Below are 19,555 nucleotides of genomic sequence, written 5' to 3'. Positions count from 1 at the left end.
TTACATTCATTTGACTCATTATTTGTTTGCCAGGTAGTATTTTCCTTATGATTTAATAGGACACTCGTCCCCCTGCTGCCCTCTCCCCCGCCACTGCTAATTGGAACCTACAGTGGGTTTTCTTGGGTAGAGGGTGCATTCTATGCTTTCTCAGACTTGTTGTGACTATGATCCTTTTAGGGTGACACCAATACTTGCTGACTTCAACTCACTTGGCTCTTAGCACATCACGTAGTTGGAGGGGGAAGTGCTCCCTTTTTATTTTTAAGATGCACAGCTAATTGGAACTGGAATGAAATAACCAGCCGGGAAGCTTGCTGCATGCCTCACAGCCCCTTTCTGGGACTTCAGAATTTACAGGAATAGGAATGAAAGGGTGCATTTTACACTTTCTGGACAAATAACCATCCAAAGTAGCCAGATGCAGAAAGACTTTGAAACATGGGCCCATAGTAGCCTCAGGATTATTTTGCATTTATCTGGCTAATCTTTGCTGATCAGGTGTGAGCCAATTAGATTCTTTGTTTTTCTTTTTCATGGTTGCCTGAAGGCCTAGATTATGTAGGGATTCTATCTATTGTTTGATCTCAAGCAGAGAAGCCCAAAGCTGTGGGCCAGCCCAGATGTTTGTCATTGTACCTGTCTGGGCAGCTTTCCAAAGAGATGACCTTTGGTAGATTGCTCGGGATCAACTGGTCCAGCTTTTTCCTTCTACAGGGATTCTGAAGTAAGAGCATCAGAGCAGGACTTGGACAGAGACAACGGGTCCCAGCCTGCTCAGTTGCTAGCCCAAGAAGAGAGGCCTTAAAAGCTGCTGTAAGTGTGATAGAATCTGTGGCTGGGGAGTCAAGTCTCCCCGTGTTTTAAACTCAGATTCTGGGAGGTTCTCTCCATGACTCAGGATCCCTTGCTTTTTAGGATATAAGCTCGCCTTTTTTTCATTCCTCCTGCTTCTCCAGTTTATCTCCCGGCTTCCGGCCTCATTATGTGAAGTATGGGCCCGCCTATAGCAATGCAAATCCTTTGGGCTCCTAGGGCGCTGCAATCCCAACAGTTTCTCCTCAACAAAACTGCAGGCAGCAGCGAAATGCACTCTCTCCACCATACCCCGAAATGGGTGTACGTGAGCGTGACTGTTAAAGAGGAGACCCGGGCCCTAGATTGGGCCTTTTTCGGTCTCAACAGGCGGCTGCTGCTTCCCCCGCTGCCCCTAAGTTCCTTGCGACCCCAAGGCACAAAAGGACGTTTCAGGGAGGGGTTTCCATCCCCAGCAGCGGGCTACAGTCTTCCCCGGCTGCCTTCCTTCCCTACTCAGAGCAGTGAGGGCTTCGGACTTTCCCTTCCAGCTAGCTGCCAGGCCACTGATGCCCGAAGCCCGGCCTCCGGCTCCACTTCCTGTTTGCTGCCTCACCTCGGGCCCGCGCTCCTCCACCCCGGGGGAGCCCAGCCCGGCGCCGGCCGCTCGCAGGCCCGCGGCCAGCGGCCCCTCTCCGGGGCTGGGCGTGGCCGGCGCGGCCGGCGCGGCGCCGCGCGGAGACTCCCCGCCCCGCTCCCCTTCCCTCCGCTCGCAGCCATCTGAATTCCCCCTTCGACTCCTGGGCGGAGGCCGAGCGAGCCTTCGCGAAAGGCGACGGCGGCGGGAGGAGTACTTGGGCGCCCCTCCCGGGCGGCGCGGCGCCGGCCGGCCGTGCAGTCGCGCGCTCGCCGCCAGCAAAGCTATTGGCTCGGCGCAGTCACCCCACGCGGGCTGCAGCGGCGGCCTCCGCGGATTGGCGCGCGGGCGAGCATCCACCGGGGCGCGCGCGAGCGGGTGCGTGCTGCCTAGGCCGCACCGAAGCCCGCCGCCCGGGCCGCACCGAAGCCCACCGTCGCGGGGCGCGGTTCTCCCTGCCCGTAATGACCACCCCTCCGCTGTCCCTGCGATGCTGATGCTGCATTTGGGGCCGCTGCCAGCCCGGGTGGCCGATGCACCAGTGCAAAGAAAGGGCGCGAAAGGCGCGCTCCCCGCTCGGGCGCACGCACCGACCGCCGCCCTCGGCCGCACACTGCAGCAATTCGCGCTCTCGCGCCGCACCCCTCCCCGCCTGCGCTCATTTGCATATCCCACGATTGTGGCCAATCAGGACTCGTCTATCTCGAAGCGGACGGGTTTGGCCTGAGAGGAAAGGGAGTGGCTGGCGGCGCATGCGCCGCGGTGGCCGACTTGAACCGAGGCTTTTATTGCTGTAGTTTATTTCCACCCCCTTCCCTACTGCTCTGTCTCTCTCTCTTTCTGTCTCTCTGTCTCTCTCTCCCTCTCTCTCTTTCTTTTTTTCCACCCTAGCTGAGGCAGTGTTGGAGGAGAGGAAGAAAGGGAGACAGAGGATTGCATTTATCCCTTAACATTCCTGAAAATTTCTATCAGCAAGACCAGCTAAGCGGCTGCACATTTTTCAATCCTGCAAAAAATACCAAGTCTCTTTCCGGGCAATTTTTGTTTTAAAGCTGCCCTCTTGAAATTAATTTTTTCCCAGGAGAGAGATGTCTTATCAGGGGAAGAAAAATATTCCACGCATCACGGTGAGTTTGGTACTTGTGAAATCTGCGATCGGCCAGCAACCTTTTGTGGCACAGAACATATAAGAAATTTTTTTTAAAGGAGGGGGAGGAAAAGAGACCCAACTTTTTTTTTTTTTCCTTTTTTCCCCTTGTTGCTAAAGAAGGCGATCGTGATGGGAGACGCAATCCTATAGAATTGTAAGCCATATAGTTTCTAAGGCATTAAAATAGGAGCGTGAGTGCATTAAGGTCGTTTTAGGTAGCGCGCCAGATCCGCTGTATCCTTTTATTGTCAGAGCGAGATGCTGTAGTGCTGGCCTGCGGGGTGTAAGCAAATGGATGCCAGATTGAATATGCATGGTTGAAGCTCGGATATTGTTCTCCCGGCTGCGTGCTGCGATGCTGGACTCCAGGAGCTGGACTCCAGGAGCTGGATGGGGAGATGGGGAAATGGATTCTTCCTGTATCTCCCGCCACCCACCATAAAGGGCTTTCTGGAGCCTTCCTCCGGTTCCTCAGAAAAAGGAGCGGGTTTTAGCTCGGAGGCGTAATGACAGCAGAGGGATGCTGAAAAGGGCTGGGTGTACCGGGATCCTGTGGAAACGGGAAGGAAAAACAGGGACGCGGTGATGAGCAGAGGAGGGGGGGGAGGTAGGCGTGGGCTTTTTGTTGACCGGGTCCGGTTTTTGGTGGCCTTCTCGGCTTCCTCGTCCAGTGGTTTGGGGCTGGGACCCTGGCGGCTCTGGGCTCGCTTTCTTGTGTCTTTCTGCCCCTTCTGCAGCCGGGGAGGCGTCAGTGTTGGCGCATACAAAGCGGGCTGGGAGGGTGGGCGTTGGGGAAAGCGGGCTGGGAGGGTGGGCGTTGGGGACAGCGCCGAGCCGGGGCTCTGGGAGGTAATGGCGCTGCGCGACGCGCGGAGCAGATGGCCCGGCCTCGGCCAGACAATGATCGCAGAGGCCGGAGATGCCGGCGCAGCTCTGGGGCCTGGGGTTGTTAGTTTGTAAATCACGAGAAGCTCCAAGCGATGACTTTGCGATGCTTCGGCGATGAACACAGGTTCTTGTTCCCGCTGCTCCCCCGCCCCCATCTTCTCCCCATCTTTTCCCGGAAAAGTCTCGCCAGTCCTAGTTCTCTACATCCCCGAATGAAATCCCGGGGAGGGAGGAACGCGAGGGAAATTCATTGTTATGTAATGATGTGCAATTGCAATGGGCCAGCTGATTGCTGGGTAGAACCCACGGCTGAAGCGGTGACCGAAAGAATTTTTGAAAAGTCCAGATGTGTTTAGGGCTGGGCTTGAGGGAGTGCTTTCGCTCTGGTTTCCTCCTTAGCCACGGGTACCCCGACTTCCACTGGATGTACAAGGGCACACCCATCCGCAGGAGAGAGATGTGGGAGCACATGCACAGGGGAAGGGGCGTGTGCTCGGGAGGGTTTGTAGGATGAGCTCTTCTACAGCGGGGGGTGGGTACTAGCTTTTTCTTGAGGGCCAAGGACCCGAGATCCCAAAGGGCAGAGCGCCGGGAGACCCAGCGTTATGTGTTCCTTGCACTGCAGGAAGGAATCTGGGGAGTGGGGTGGAGAGCAGATTTGCTGCGAGCCTCAAGTACTCTGCTGTCTTCGTGAATGAAAAAGGCAGTTTCGTTTTGACAGTGTGGGGAGAAAATAATTCAAAAAGCAAACAATCAACAAGACTGATTTTTAGAAGAGCGCCCCCTCTGCCCTTTAACAAAATCTGGTGGCATTATCGTAGGACCTATAGCATGGTTTCCTTTCCTCCGTCAGCACGGCCAGCCTGTTATGTAAGATGCCACTCGAGTGAGCGGGGCTGTGATGTTTCATTTTTTTTCTCAACAAGATGTTGGCTCGGGGATTCGCATGATGGCTGGAACAGGTACTGCAGTGACTAAGGGGAACAGGTGGTGAAGGGCAGGGCTTCTCTTTGCCTCCCAGGCGATGTTTATCCCATCAGAGCTGGATTCTGCGGAAGAGGGGGAGATCATTGTAGACAGATAAGTGCACTGGATCAGGTGACCTTGGGCCAGTGGCTTAACGTCTCTGAGCCTCAGTTTCTTTATGTGTCCTTGGGACAAGAATCTAGCTCCCATCACCTCACAGATTTGATTTGAGGCTTGGGTGACATGGTTTACAGGACAGGATTTTGTAAAGGTCTTAACCTTTGCCTCATATAAATGCAGGAATCGTTGCTGACTATTTATTCCCATTTGACTTTCCAGACCCTACAGCAGGATGAAGGTCCCTACAGTGCAACAATTAAAATAATCTTAGTGTTTCTTATGATGTTAGAAAAACAATAAATACTTTCTAAACCCAGGGGTGTGTGCATTTCTGTGTAGAAGTATCTTTTTTTCTAGGTCTCTAGTAGCATATATATTTTTAAAAAGTTGCTGTAATTTCTTCTTGGTAGGTGCTAAATATAAAGCACTTGCTGAGAATATTATTCTTAACTGAATTTTCAGTTAACCATTGTCAAAATGAACGCCATTCTTTGAAGTGGCATAGCATTCCATCAACAGCATTTGGGATAGAGATGAATCATAATGTAACATTTCTGTTACATTCTTGGCTCTTATATGCTGCTTGTCATATATTTTTTGTACCAATTAAAGTATCAGTATTGTGTACAGTCAATAATAGTGTTAGATTTTAGAACTTGCCATCTCACCTACTTTATTCTAAAACTTTACCTTTTCTTAACAGCTTAATAGTTAAAATGGTGCATGTTCGAAGTGGTTTTTCCCCCTCTTTGCTACAATTGTTGTGATTTACCTCGAAGATAAATGCAAATATAAAGGACATACTGAATTGAAACCTTGCTATGGATGAACCAAGTGTGTTTGTGTATAGTTTCCCATGACGACAGACTTTTGGTTAAATTTTCCCGACACAAATCTCAACAAGAATCGACTTCCGCTACATGTGGGTGTATTATTTTTTTCAAATGAAGTTTAGCCTAAGGCCATTTAAAGTGATTGCCTTCTTTATCTGAAATCTTTTTGCTGATCTTTAAAGGAAGATTGTTAGGCTGTTTTTTTCATTCTTTTTCTTTTGTGCTTGTAGGTCTAATGGAAATAGATGGTTGTTGTCTCTGTTGTGTTTTTTTTTCTTTTTCTTTTTTTTCTCCAGGATAAGCTTTGAGCTTTGCCAGTATGTTCTGACTCATCAAGTGATGAGTAGATTGCCAAATACAGATTCACCTTTGTCACTGAGTCTTTCCAAAATTGGCTCATTTTGAGCATCACTTTTGAGCAGTGAAAATGTGGTCTTAGCTCATTTATCTTACTACCAACTGTTTCTCATGGATCAGTTACGAATTGTGACCTTACTACTTCTTTGTTTCAGAGTGATCGTCTTCTGATCAAAGGAGGTAAAATCGTTAATGACGACCAGTCATTCTATGCAGACATATACATGGAAGATGGGTTGATCAAGTAAGTGTAACTCAATATTGCCACAAATTTGGGTACCTTGCAGTGTTCCTAAGCATTAGCTACAATTCACACCCGTAGCATCAAGCTGTAGTGATTTAGAGACTAACTCAGTATCTGTTTAAGCCTAGTTTGATTGGTGGTAATTAGTGAGTTTGAAAACTCAGATTTAGGGAATTCAAAACCACAATTAAATGCACACCCATTTCCTTACGTGTTATGTAATTGACTATTTTTAACCGAGGTGACACATCTTCTTGTTGCCACATACTCAGGTTATGATCCATTGACTATATTAAAGGTTTTACTAGAGTGTACTTGTGTGGGGTGGATAGGACAATCAAAGGACACAAACGTGAAGTACAGCCTCTTCTATCATGATAGCACATCTGCCTTCTTAATCAAGAATCCAAGTTGTTGGGGGCAATGGACACCAAATTAATTACTACGTCACAGAGACAAATTACTGCCTCATTCCAAGGGAATTTTAGGTTTCATGTTTTAAGTGGCAACTAACACAAATGGGACTGCCCTTGTGTTTATTGTGTATTGTGTTTCAAAGGAGAAAACAACAAAGCAGTTACTGAATTAGGGTATTTTTGGGTCCTAGAGGGTTAAGTGAGCTGAGAATGTCTCAATATCCTCGTGCCCTTCCGACTGGGACAGCTCAGAGGGCTCTGAAGAAATAGCACATCTGTTTAAAGACAAACACTGCTGCAAATGACTCCTTTAAATAAGCAGCATTTATCAAGGGCAAGCAGCAAACCAGTCCAGAGGAGTGGAAAATTGTAGTGGACGTGTCTGTTGCCTGGAAACTCACACCCTGATTTACGATCCTAAAAGAGGTTTTAACATTTCCACATTTAATGTTTTCTCCATGTGTGTTTGCTTGTGACAGTCTCAGCTCCAGGCTCTGAAATACCATGACTTTCATGTTCCATTTTCCCCCAAGTGGAAAGCAGCATGATCTGGTCTGTAAGACTCTGGCCTAGAAGTGAACAAGCCTGTGTGATATTTTTAGTCATCACTAATTTGTTTTAGAACTTTACCAACTCCCCCTTGATTACTTTTTCCTTTTCCAAAAACTAGCATAAAGAGGTAGCAGAGATATTTTTTAAAAAGTGGAAATGAATCCTTGTTACCCAACTTAATGAATATTAATTTTGCCGCCTTTGTTATGAGTTGCTGATCACATGCTTCCAAATTTTTAAATAGTTGCAATCATAGTGTTTACTTATTATTATTATCTTTGCTTTGTTTTGTTCTATTCCCTACCCTTCTACTCCTCATTTCTCTTAGTTGGAAAGGATATGGTGAAAATAAATGTTTGTAAAGTGCAACCAGGTCTGGAGAAAATTGTTATAGGATAATTAACTGAGTGTGTTGTAAGGAAAGTATAGTGATATTTTATGTAAATATCTCAGGGCTTTGTTATCATTTGATCATATGGGTTTTCTGGTAACTAAGCCTCTTTGATTGGCCTCTGATGCCTTATTTAGATTTTGTTTTCTAGTATGCTCTGCATTGCCTCTTGAGGGTAGGGAGTGAGGGGTGCACAGATTATGAATGATAACAATAATCTGAAGAGTCTTTAGAACATAGGGAAGGGTTGTTTATGGCGTGGTGAAAATGTCTGTCAGATCCCGTTTGATTTAGGACATTTCTTTACAATCATTGTCACCTACCCTGTTTATTTAGGCAAATAGGAGAAAACCTGATTGTGCCAGGAGGGGTGAAGACCATTGAAGCCCATTCCAGAATGGTGATCCCTGGAGGGATCGATGTCCATACCCGCTTCCAGATGCCCGATCAGGGGATGACCTCTGCTGATGACTTCTTTCAAGGCACCAAGGCAGCCCTGGCTGGGGGAACCACCATGATCAGTAAGACAGCTTACAAAGAATAATCTTAGGGCTTGGGAACCATTATCGTTTGAAAATGAGTCTGTGTTGTTTGAGTCTTTCCTTCTAAAGGTTGCGGAACTAAGCAGTGGACGGATCTACCACGTAAGGGGGTGAGGGTGGGCCAGCCTTAGTCTCATTTTCTGTCCAGCCCCGAGGTTCTCCAGTTGAACTTGAGAATACGCTTCTAGAGAATTTTTGTAGGATAAAAGAGTGGCTTCTTGCTTTCTCTGCTTGAGAACTTCTGTCTTCCTTAACCTGAAAAATGTGATTGGATTGTGGTCACTTTGAAAACACAGCATTTGGAGTAATCTTCAAAGCTATGAGTTTTGAACCTTTGCTCCTAACTATTTGATTTTGACTTTTAAAGAATTCCTGAGTGTGTATCTTCTTGGAATGAGGCCGGGGTACAGCAAATGAACTGTTGAACCAGGAACGTCAGTTCCACTGATAGGAAAATCAAGTGGAGGGATTACTTCCTGGCCTGGGTTTGACATAAATGGAATTGGGCGGTCCTGCTTGCAGAAGCGCCCACAGATATCAGTTGTTTAGACATGAAAATTGCTGCTGTGAACAGCTGGGTGCCCTGTAAACATCACTCAGTTGGATTTATGCTTTTCATTCAGCTAAATCTAAAGTATATTTCCTAACAGATGTGAAGGGTTTGTTTGTGAATGGTAGGTTTCCAGCTTGCCTGTTGATTGTCCCTTTGGCAGATATCATTTTGAGTTTGAGGAGGTAGGCAAGTTGCACAGTGGCCCACCAGACACACTTTTTTTTTTTTATTCTTATTTTTTTATTGAAGTGTAGTCGATTTACAATGTTGTGTTAGTTTCAGGTGTACAGCAAAGTGATTCAGTTATATATCTCTATGTATCTATTCTTTTTCATATCCTTTTCCATTATGGTTTATTACAGGATATCGAATATAGTTACCTGTGCTCTACAGTAGGACCTTGTTGTTTATCTATTTTATATATAGTAGTGTGTATCTGTTAATCCCAAACTGCTCGTTTATCCCTTCTCCCCTTTCCCCTTTGGTAACCATAAGTTTGTTTCTATGTCTGTGGGTCTGTTTCTGTTTTGCAAATAAGTTTATCTGTATCATTTTATTCTTTTTGGTTCCACATATAAGTAATGTCATATGATATTTATCTTTCTCAGTCCGACTTCACTTAGCACGATAATCTCCAGGTCCATCCATGTTGCTGCCATTGGCACTATTTCATTTTTGTTTTAAAGATTTTATCCAGGAGTGAAAGGCAATATACAGTCTGTCTTAAAAGCTTATAGTTCAGTTCAGAAGAGGGTCCAAGTGGAAAGAACTTAGCTCTTTCTGCTTTAGAAAAAAACCTATCTTGCTGGTTACTTTTCAGAATGATGCTCTCTTTACGTGTAACTTTAGGGTCTGTTTCTAAGCTTCCTCTTATCTGCCCTACCACCCAGAAGAACGCTGCTATCCCATTCTAGTTCGAGCTCTTCGACTTTTTTAAATCACACACTCACCTCCTTGTGTCCTTTCTGGTCTTCGGGGTGTCATCACTGACCAGAAAGAGCATCCAAGTTTAAGCCTTCCTGTTGCTGCCTCTTTCTTGCCACGTGTATTACCGTCTAACCTAGAGGGTGCTGCTCTTGGTGGTGGCGGTGTTGGCGTCTGCACACCCCTTGGGACTCTGGCCTAATGTTGACGCCTGCTGTTTTGTCAGGACTCACTGCCACCAGTGGGCATTTCCACCCCTCCTACAGGGTCAGCCGTGGAGCCACACTGGAGCTTGGAGAAGCACAGATGGCCTGGGTGTCAGCCTAGAAGACCAAGCCAAGGTTATAATCTGCCTCAGTTTGGAGTCCCTGTGGGGGCCCTGTAAGCCTGTGCCTTGGTCGCAGAGTGTTAATAGGTCACAAATAATATTTCCTAAGGGAGCGATCAGTGACATGTATCATTGGGCTGAGGGGCAGCCCTCCGAGGTGGAAATACCCCCAACCAGGGCACTAACTTGCTGTGTGACCTTGGACGAGTCACCTCGCTTTTTTGGGCTGCCCATCTGCACAGTGAAGGATTTGCACTAGATGACCCTGGATGCCCTTTCCAGCGCCCACGTTTGGCGATTCACAGAGCTCAGAGACAGAGTTTGCCTCTAATCAGATGCACTTCGCGCCACGATGCATCAAAGCCCTGCTTTCTCTCCGACTTACTTGAAAGACCCCATCCTGCATTCTCGAATGTGCGTTTTCACTCCTCAACACTTGTCCGGTTCTTTGGCCCCTCTCCTGCTTCTTGTCCCTTTCTGCCTTCCCTCCCACCACCACCGTCACACGTGGGCGCATCCCTTCCTGCTGACACCCTGACCTTCCCTTTGGCCTTCTTTCTCAGCGGTTGTGGGCATCTTTCCCTTCCTGCCAGGTGGGTTCCTTGTGTGCAGGGACCAGGGATGTCTCCACAAGTCCTGCACCTGTACCGAGGGCCCAGAATAGGCAGCAGATGACCTTATGGCAGCTCGGAACGAAGGAGGAGGGAGAAATCAGACTGCCTGCCCCTCTCACTTGAGCAGAATGCAAGCGTATTTTAATGCAGGGGTGGTGATGCAGTCAAAGAGGAGGGCGATTTAAGGAGATCTCAAAGGACGAAAGTAATCAGAGGTAGTGGCGATGTGGTCACAGTGGTCACACCCCAAACTCCACTGCTTGTGTATCCTGAGAAAAGTATCTACTCCTGCAAATGCCCACCTGTGGTTACTGACCTCTATAGAATTCCCACTGCCTGCCCTTCCCTCGGGAGATAACGTGGCAATAATACAAATGAGGAAATCAGGCTTCTTTTTCCTGCTTATATGCGTTCTGCATTGCTTTAACTGAGTCCGCGGCTGGAGCCCGCTTCATAGTGGGAGCCTTGCAAAGAGGCATAGCTAGCTTAGTGGGTCAGGACCTGCGACCTGCTCCTTCGGTGAGATTGTAGCTTCTTTAATGAGTATTGAGGCCAGAACTAAGTACTTCGGGCACGTTGAAGGGATTCAAGTGAAAACTTACAGAAACAAAAGCCCCTGAAGGAAATTGGCACCATACCACCTGCAGCCCCTCCCTCCCAGCTTTCTGAGTTGCTCCAAGCCGTGTCACTTGATGTGTCTTCACCTGCCGCTTGCTGTGTGTTTCCCAGGTCTCGGGACCTGGAGGCTCCATTTCGGTCTGAAATGGCACAGCCTGTGGTGGAAAATGCAGCTGAATATTCCCAGTTTGGAAACGGAGGTGACACGTCAGCAGCAGAAAATAATATTATTGCCATCAAACAGAGCCTCCCATTGAGAAACGTACAACGATATCTTTGTAAGGGGCCGTCCGTGTGGGGCAGAGGGAATGTCCTTTGCCCTTCCCATCCAGTGATGCGTGGGCAGAGGCTCTAGACATGCTCCCTGTAGGTGGCATTCAGACCAGCTGAGGGGTCACGGAAGCGGCAGGGGTGCTGCTTGGAGAAAGCGCTGCTGGCGTCCCCGGGGACTTTATGATCATCAGAGTTGTTGAGACCCCAGCGTCTCCAGGAAGCAGGCGGGAACAGTTAGTTCCATTTTATAGAGGGGAAGCCAGAGGGCGGGGCACTCACCCTGCGCATTAGCGCAGGCGGCAGTTATGGAGCGCACACCTGCGACTGTGACTCCACCACCTGCCAGCAGTGTGACCTTTGCTTTAAGCCTCGGTCGCCTCACCTGCAAAACGGGGAAAGTTGTTACAGAGATCGACAGTGGAGGCATCAGAATAGTACCTGGCCCGCAGTTATCACTCAGCCGTGGTGGTTATTATCGTTCCATCTCACATCAGCTACCAGCAACCGCCCGTCTCCATAGAGGCCCCCTCTGGATCTCAACTCTCTCAACAGAGGCAGAGAAAAGAGGCTCCAGCTGTAGGGTCTGACCCGAACATTTGGGAGCAGGGGTCCTCCAAGCATGGTCAGCAGACTGGGTACCCTGGTGTTACTTGGGGTAACACCTCCTAAAACATTCAGCTTCCTGGGCCCACCCAACCCCTTGAAGTGAGAGTCTGCTGATGGGACCTGTGAATCTGTACTTGAATCTGGTGATTGTCAGGTGCACCTGGGGAGCTGTTGGAAAGTCTGGATCTCGGGGGTCCGTGCCAGATCTACAGACTCTAGATCGCTAAGGATCGGAAGCCTCTGCTCAGCGAAGAGAGCCTGAATGTTCCTGCTAACCTGAACTCAGCGCTTTCCCTAGGGGTGTGGAGCCCCCAGCACAACACACCCAAGGGGGCTTCCTCCCCGCCCCGAAGCTGCTGTACAGCGGAGACCAGGACGGGACCTGAGCACAGATAAGGAGAGGACAGCCAGATGCCTCGGGGCTGGAAGGGGCTGTCTCTCCTGAACTCTGGGCTTGTCACTTACCTGCTGGATGTGGCTCCCAGAGGTACCCCGATTCCCGCACCCAGCCACCCCTAGTCGGACTCACCCTCGTCTTTCCATCTCCTGCTGCTACCCCAGCGCCCAACCCTGGAGAGGGCCGCCCTCAGGGTCAGGCTGACTCAAACCCACGGTCACCTTGTGCCGAATCAAGTTAATTCTGTCTCTGTATTCTCTCTTGGCGTGTTATCTCTTCCTTTGCCAATTCAGACCTTTATCGTCTCTACTGGATTTTGGCCCCAGCTTCTGAGAGTCTCACTGCCCTGATCCCTACCTCTGCAGCCCATACATCACCTTGCAGCCTGGGCTCTTCTTGTGGACCGATCATGCTACCTCCATTCTCTGAAACCCTCAGCGACCCCCTCTGGCTCTGAGAATGCAGCCCAAGTGGCAGAACCCAATCCTGCTGCCCCAGCCGAGACTCACGTTGTCAGTTACCCCAGCCAGGGATGCCCTTCCCTTCTTTCCTCTGCCTCTGGAATTCTTCGTTACCCTTCAAGGGCTAGCTTAGGTGTTACCTCCCTCCCGAAGCTCCCATGCAGCCCCCTCTGCCGTAATCTACCACTTATTCTGTGTGCCTCGGCCAACAGTGGGTCTTCATGGCCTGGCCCTTGGGACATGCGTCCTGTGTTACAGTTTGATCAAGGCTCCTCTGCCTCTTTCTGTTAACGTTCCCCGCCCAGCAGTGTCTCACTCCTGAGACACTGACTCCATTGATGCCCGCGGTTGAATGAATGAATGAATGAATGATTGGATGAGTTTAGATGCTCATGGGACTTGGTGTCCTGCTTCATCTGAGTGATGCCAGAGGATCGAAAATCCTGGGGTGGGAGGAGGGTTTACACGTCTGGTGTTAATTGCGTTCATTTCCACCGAAACAGCTGTGTCTTCAGCAGTGCCCTGTTGCGGCCGCTCCAGCCCCCTGGTCACTGCGGTCCAGTCAGCTGTTGCAACAGTTGGAGGGGGAGAGAGGCAGGAGGGGAAAGCCCAGAGCTCGAGCGTCGGCCTGAGGTCGTGAATGGGTATTTCTCCCTCCGTCCTTTCGGCAGGTGGTGGGGATGCTGGTCCCCCCATGAGGGAGCTCTCTCTCTCTGTGTGCACGGGGTGGGCCCTGAGTGCCACGGTGGACCCGGCAGTCATCCCCGAAAGCCCTCGGGCTTCCTAGAGAGCCATGCCTGCAGAGGCAGGAGGCCTAGATCGAGGCCAGGTGACTTCCCACAGCCCCGGTGGCCGGGCCTTCCTGGGGAGACGTGCCCTCGGAGTGCCCCTGGGGCACATCCACTGCTTGTCATTTCTCCATCCATGTGGCATTTGGGTTTGTTCCCCCGCCTCTGACGGGTCCACGTGTGAACACACACACACTGTAATGTGAATGTGTCTGTAATCGATACTTTGATTATTCCCTTTGCATCATTCATTTGACTCGGGTTAGAAAGTGTTTACAAAAAACCCTGACCACGTCAGACGAAAGTCTCGAAGTCCAGGACCCAAGCTGTCGCCACAAAATCTGCCTGTGGGCTGGCGATTAGAAAGCGACGTTATCCGATGGGCTGTGGGAGTGGCCTCTTTCTGCCTGCCCCTCCTCGCGTCTCCCCAGTCCCCACTTGGGCGAGGTCACAGGTTTTGCCTACGGACACGAGTGCCTTCTGCAAGCGGACGCCACAGGACGGGACCTGCTCAGGCGTTGCCGTGCAAATCTTGGCCACAAATGGCTGGACTGGAAGAATCCGGGCACTCCCTGGGATATTTTGGGCCAATCACCTAATACCTGGTACCGAGCAGAACAGAGGAAGAGACTGAAAAAGATGAAGCATCCTGGGAGGTAGCACCGCTCTTCCGGAAGGGCCAGCACACTCTTTACTAGACGCTGTTCTCAGGAGGGAGGCCGTTGGGTTGGGCTCCAGCCAGCCTCATAGTCTAGTTGGGTTTAGGGTCTGCCTGGCCCTTCCAGAATCAGGGACATTTCTGTTTGGGTCCCTGGCCCTGTTTCATGGACATTGTGGCAGTTATCCTAATCTACTCAGGGTGTCTTGCCTGGTTTCTGGCCCTGAGAGCTGGTGGTTACAGCTTTGGAAATCACCCCAGCCCACAGAAGGGTGGGCTTCATCTCTTAAGACGGCATCTGGGGACTTCCCTGGCGGTCTAGCAGTTAAGACTCCACTGCAGGAGGCACGGGTTCGATTCCTGGTCGGGGAGCTAAGATCCCACATGCTGTGCAGCGTGGCCAAAAAGTAAAAAATAAAAAGAGGCATCTGCATCCTCCATGATCTAGTTCTGACGTGGCCCGTGGGTACTGTGTACAGAGCGTGGAGAGTCTCAGTAGTGGATGTTCCCAGAGCCTGTTCTCTGACTTTCTGTGGAGCGGGTTATTCTGACTGTTGGGAATGTCTTGTCAATCCTGTTGCCCAGAGTTGCTCTCCTTCCTGAGAAGAGCATCTAGTAAAGAGTGTGCTGGCCCTTCAGGAAGAGCGGTGCTACCTCCCAGGATGCTTCATCTTTTTCAGTCTCTTCCTCTGTTCTGCTCGGTACCAGGTATTAGGTGGTCGGCCCAAAATATCCCAGGGAGTGCCCGGATTCTTCCAGTCCAGCCATTCGTGGACAGGGGGATGTGGATGTGATGGGCTCCAGCAAGGTCTTCCTGGCCTTTGATGTGAGGGACGGACTTTCAGCTGTCAGCGTCGCGCAGGCTCAGGGTTCCGCATGGCTAGTTAAGAGCCTGCATGACACACACATGTCCAAGGATACCCTTGTTCCCTGTCCCGGCTGAGTGAGCTGGGCGAAGACTTAACAGAACGCAGAGGTCTTGTCCTATCCACTGTTATGCGACCCCCAGCAAACATGGAAGCTGCCCATGCTGGCTGCCTAACAATCAGCTGAATGCCTCTGGACCAAAACCTGGGCGCCATTGCTCTTCCTCCTGGGATCTTTAGCATTGTTGTCCGCGGGTCACCCTCTTCTCACGTGATGAAAATCTTACATGGGACCCCGTACCTGGCAGGTAAGACTAAGGAAAGCAGGGCAGCTCTGGCTGGAAAGATGGGCCAATGGGAGAGCCCAGATCCTCTCCCGCTTCTCCCCTTCCTCCCCCTGTTGGCAGCCCCTCTGCCTCTGGGGAACCCTAGGGCTTGGGGAAGCACAGTTGGAAAGCCCCCATTCCCTCCCTGCCCCCCCCCCCCCCCCCGCATTGCTTACCTTCCCTCCAGAGCCTGGCAACGCGACTGGCCCCTGCACAGCCTCTGTGCTGAGTCGTAGGGGAAAAGTAAGAAGAAGGGACATACCCACTTAGTCACTTAGAAGAACGCCTAACCACACTGTACGTTTTCGGTGGTTTTGTTGAAGGTGGTTTCTGTTCAAGACGGGAACTAGCACGGAGCACCCCATTTCATTTCCCTGCCCAGCTTGGTGTCCGTCTGCTGTGCTTCTCGTAAGAGCGCCTTTTCGTAATAGGTGGACGTTCTGTCCTTTAAACAGTTAATGATGTGCAATGTTTTAAAGGGATAGATGACTGTCTTAGGAAGGGGTTGGCCTAGGGATGTGTCCGTAGCTCTGGGACCCATTACTCCATGTGGGGCCCTATCCCCAGCTTTCCCCCTTTCTCCTCTTTGCAAAGACCTCCCTGTTGCTTCTCTGGAAATGATTATTTATTTCCCTGGGCTTTGAGGGCTCTGCCTTCAACTGTCTGCCGTTGTTGGATGAAGCCATTTACCCAGATTCCTCGCTTTTAGTCTTCTTAACTGCCAGGGGAATGACCCAGGGGAATGACAGTGAGTAGAAATTAGAGTTCTTTCTGGTTAACCCATATGGGATCCGGCTCTCTTTGAATGTGACTAAATGTGCCCCTAATGATAGGGAGGATGCAGCGGGGTAGGGTCTCTGTGGCCAAGGCTGACTATCCTGTGAAAGGAATTTTGCGATGAGCCAATTACAAACCTCGACTGCATGCTGGAATCCCCTGGGGAGTTTTCACTAAGCACAGAGACCAGAACTTCTGACTTGACTGTTCTAGGTGGGCCCGGGTATTGGTAGGGTTTTGAGTTTTGTTTTTTAATACTTATTTTATTATTTTTTTGCCACACCACGTGGCACGCGAGATCTTAGTTCCTCGACCGAGAATTGAACCCGTGGCCCCTGCAGTGGAAGTGTGGAGCCCTAACCACTAGACCTCCAGGGAGGTCCCCTGGGCATTGGTAGTTTTAAAGCTTCCAGGGGGTGGCCAGGGTTAGGAGCCGTGGATCTAGGTGCCTAGTCCAACAGTTGGACTTCTGTTGAAACTGAATGAACGTCTGCCAAGGTTTCCTAAAAGCCAGAGCTGCCTCCTGCCCCCAGTTCCCTGCTGTATCCTGTCCTCTTTGCAAAGGGACGGGGATTCCACTGGTGTGACCTGGGGTGGGTGAGTTCTGTAGCCAGGTGCCCTCCAGAAGCTTAGAAAACAGGGTGGGGCTGAGCTCAGGTCCCTGAAAAGGGCCTCCTCCTTCGGTTGCTGTCCTTGGTGTCCTGGAAGGTTTTACTTAGCTGATTGCCTCACAGGGCAGTGGTTAGGGCTTAGAGTGGGGGGGTGAGAGGTGATGAACAGGACAGGGCCGGATAGTGGGATGACAGGGGGTGCCGACGGCAGAGTGGAGCTGGGATGTGGACCCAGCCCTGTGGGCCACCTGCTGTGCTGGTTTCCCTGAGAAAACCCTACTGTCTTTAGGTTGAATCAATAGTGTTTATGACCTAATCTCCCTCTAATGATAGGTCAGAACTGGCATCCTTCCTTGTGGGGAGACTGTGAGGGAAAAATCAAAAGGGCCTGGTAATAACATAGAATCATAGACTTTTAAGGCAACCATTCATATCTTCTGTCCCAGCCTCTCTCCTTCTCTCAGCTGGGTAAAATTTACTGGAGCATGTTTCAGAGGGTGAGATTACAAGGAACAGGGCAGGACAAGGATGGGAGAGTTCCAGCAATCAGAAGGTCTAAGTTTAATTTCCCTTTCTGATACTTTCTGTTTGAGTGTGATCATCTAATATATTTCTAGAGGCAATTTCCATGTCTACAAAATGGAGACAATAGATTCCTATTTCTTAGGGTTATATGCAAAGTAGGTGAGATTGTTTGTGCTATACTATTTATTTTTTAAATTTTTTTATTTTTAAAAAAATTTTATTTATTTATTTACTTTGGCTGTGCCGGGTCTTAGTTGCGACATGCATGTGAGATCTATTAATATTGTTTCACAACCAGGGATCGAACCCAGGCCCCCTGCACTGGGAGCGTGGAGTCTTACCCGCTGGACCACCAAGGAAGTCCCTGTGCTATTTTATTTAAAAATGATGATTGTGACACTTTTGGCACATGTGTGAATCAGTTGATCAGTTGATCTGTCTACCTATCTAATCTATGATCTAGCCATCTACTCTCTCCATATCAATATCTCAATTACCTAAGCTATCATCATCTATCATCTATCTTATATATCTAGTCTGTATATCTTGCTGTTTGTTATCTATATAAATCAATATGATCTCTTTAATCCATCTATCTAATCGGATAGCTATCTATCTATCATCTATCTCTCTATCTGTCTCTCTATCTACCTATCTGCTGTTCATCACTCCTGATCCAAGGATGCAGTCACGTGCCAGCTGATTCCAGATGGATATCTCCCTTTACTGCCACTTGGGGGGATCAGGAAGAAATTCAGGCTTCTTTCATCTTCAAGCCCATAATGGAGTTCATGTTTCCAACGCAGCAGGAAAAACCGTCATCTATAAAAAGCCCTTTAAAATGTCTTCTTATACAAAAAAAAAAAAAATTTTTTTTTTTACTTTTCACTTTTCTTCCCCTTCCAAATAATCGCTAGAGAATTTGGGGCTTAAATTTCTTGACAGCACACTTGATGCCACAGGTGCAAAGCTGTGTCATCAACAAGTGGCTGATCTAGTCAATAACCCTTGCTAGATTTGAATTTTTAGCCAAAAAAGGAATTTAAACGGGGCCAACTTTATCATGAGTCGTTACTGTGCTGTTGAACGCCTGGGCCCCTCGTTTCTCATGGTGGATTCATTACAGTGTCTGCATGGAGGTTTGCATTCTCTGCACAAACATCTCCCTTCCCACAGCCCTGCGGCTTGCTGCGCTTCCAGTGCACGGCCTGGGGTTACTCCTCTGGCAGTGTTGGTGACAGATTCTTCCCCAGGGGCTGTTTTGTCTAAAAAAGCTTTTAGCTATAGAGGGCCTCACACTCAGAGACATGTGGCATGAGAGTCCTGTGGGACTCGGCTCACTCCTCTCTGGGCAGACGCGGCCAGGGTCCTGTTCCTCTTTTGTAGCATCAAATGAAGGGACTGTGTCAGACCCCTCAGAGATGACAGCGCTGGTCCTGACCATTGGTGACCAGTTCTGGTAGAGACAGACAGCTGCTTTTTACAAAAATTTATTTTATTTTATTGAGGTATAGTTGATTTTCAATGTCCTGTTAGTTTCAGGTGTACAGCACAGTGTCTCAGCTATATATATATATATTCCTTTCCCTTATGGGACACTACAAAATTTTGATTTTAGTTCCTTGTGCTATACAGTAAGTCCCTGTTGGCTATCCATTTTATATATAGTAGTATGTATATGTTAATCCCAACCTCCTAATTTATCCCTCACCCCCCTTCCCCTTTGATAACCATAAATTTACTTTCTATGTCTGTGGGTCTATTTCTGTTTTGTAAGTAGGTTCATTGGTATCTTTTCTTTTCTTTTTTTTTTTTTTAAGATTCCACATATAAGTGATATCATACGATACTTGTCTTTGTCTGGCCTAGTTCACTTAGTATGATAATCTCTACGTCCATCCATGTTGTTGCAGACAGACAGCTGCTCTTGCTTTGACATTCACATCTCATACTTCTTTAGTCCAGCTGGGAGTCTTTATTATTGTTATTTACTTATTTTTTGCTTTTGTTCATTAGCTCCACAAATCATGGGGGTAGAAAAAGCAGGCAGAACAGATCCATAGTTAAGGCAAGGAGAGAATTTAGTTAGAAAACTATGTCCTGAGGGGTTGACAGATAATTTGGGGGCCCCTCTGAGCCCGGTGGAGGCGGGTAGAGTTAGTATTTTGGAGGAAATGCAATCTTTGCTTCAGAGTTTTAAATGCAAACCCAACGGAGTGTCCCAGCAACAGGTTCGGAATTGGTGGTGTGTTTTACGTGTCATTTTACACAATTAGATAGGGGCTTCAGCCCTACGTGTACGATGGGCATTTAAGTTATTGTCCAAATTGGATGCGCTT

The 19,555-nt window shown here is 48.9% G+C and overlaps 1 protein-coding gene across 2 annotated transcripts in view; it reads left to right on the top strand.

Annotated features, from left to right (window-relative positions):
• DPYSL2 (dihydropyrimidinase like 2) overlaps window positions 1-19,555 on the top strand; it is a 116,652-nt gene that overhangs the window by 39,926 nt on the left and 57,171 nt on the right. Inside the window, exons 1-3 of one of the 2 annotated variants that reach the window (XM_029201622.1) lie at window positions 2,209-2,559; window positions 5,902-5,990; window positions 7,686-7,870. In XM_029201622.1, the coding sequence (XP_029057455.1) occupies window positions 2,521-2,559; window positions 5,902-5,990; window positions 7,686-7,870 (313 nt within the window). In that variant the 5' untranslated portion in view covers window positions 2,209-2,520. Of the gene's footprint in view, window positions 1-2,208; window positions 2,560-5,901; window positions 5,991-7,685; window positions 7,871-19,555 lie in introns of those variants that run through there. The other variant, XM_029201621.1, reaches the window with a different exon arrangement.

Source organism: Monodon monoceros, unplaced genomic scaffold (genome assembly GCF_005190385.1).
Source record: "Monodon monoceros isolate NGI ecotype Baffin Bay Population unplaced genomic scaffold, NGI_Narwhal_1 Super_Scaffold_5, whole genome shotgun sequence".
NCBI classification, from domain to species: domain Eukaryota; kingdom Metazoa; phylum Chordata; class Mammalia; order Artiodactyla; family Monodontidae; genus Monodon; species Monodon monoceros.
This window is presented reverse-complemented; position numbering and strand designations above follow the sequence as displayed.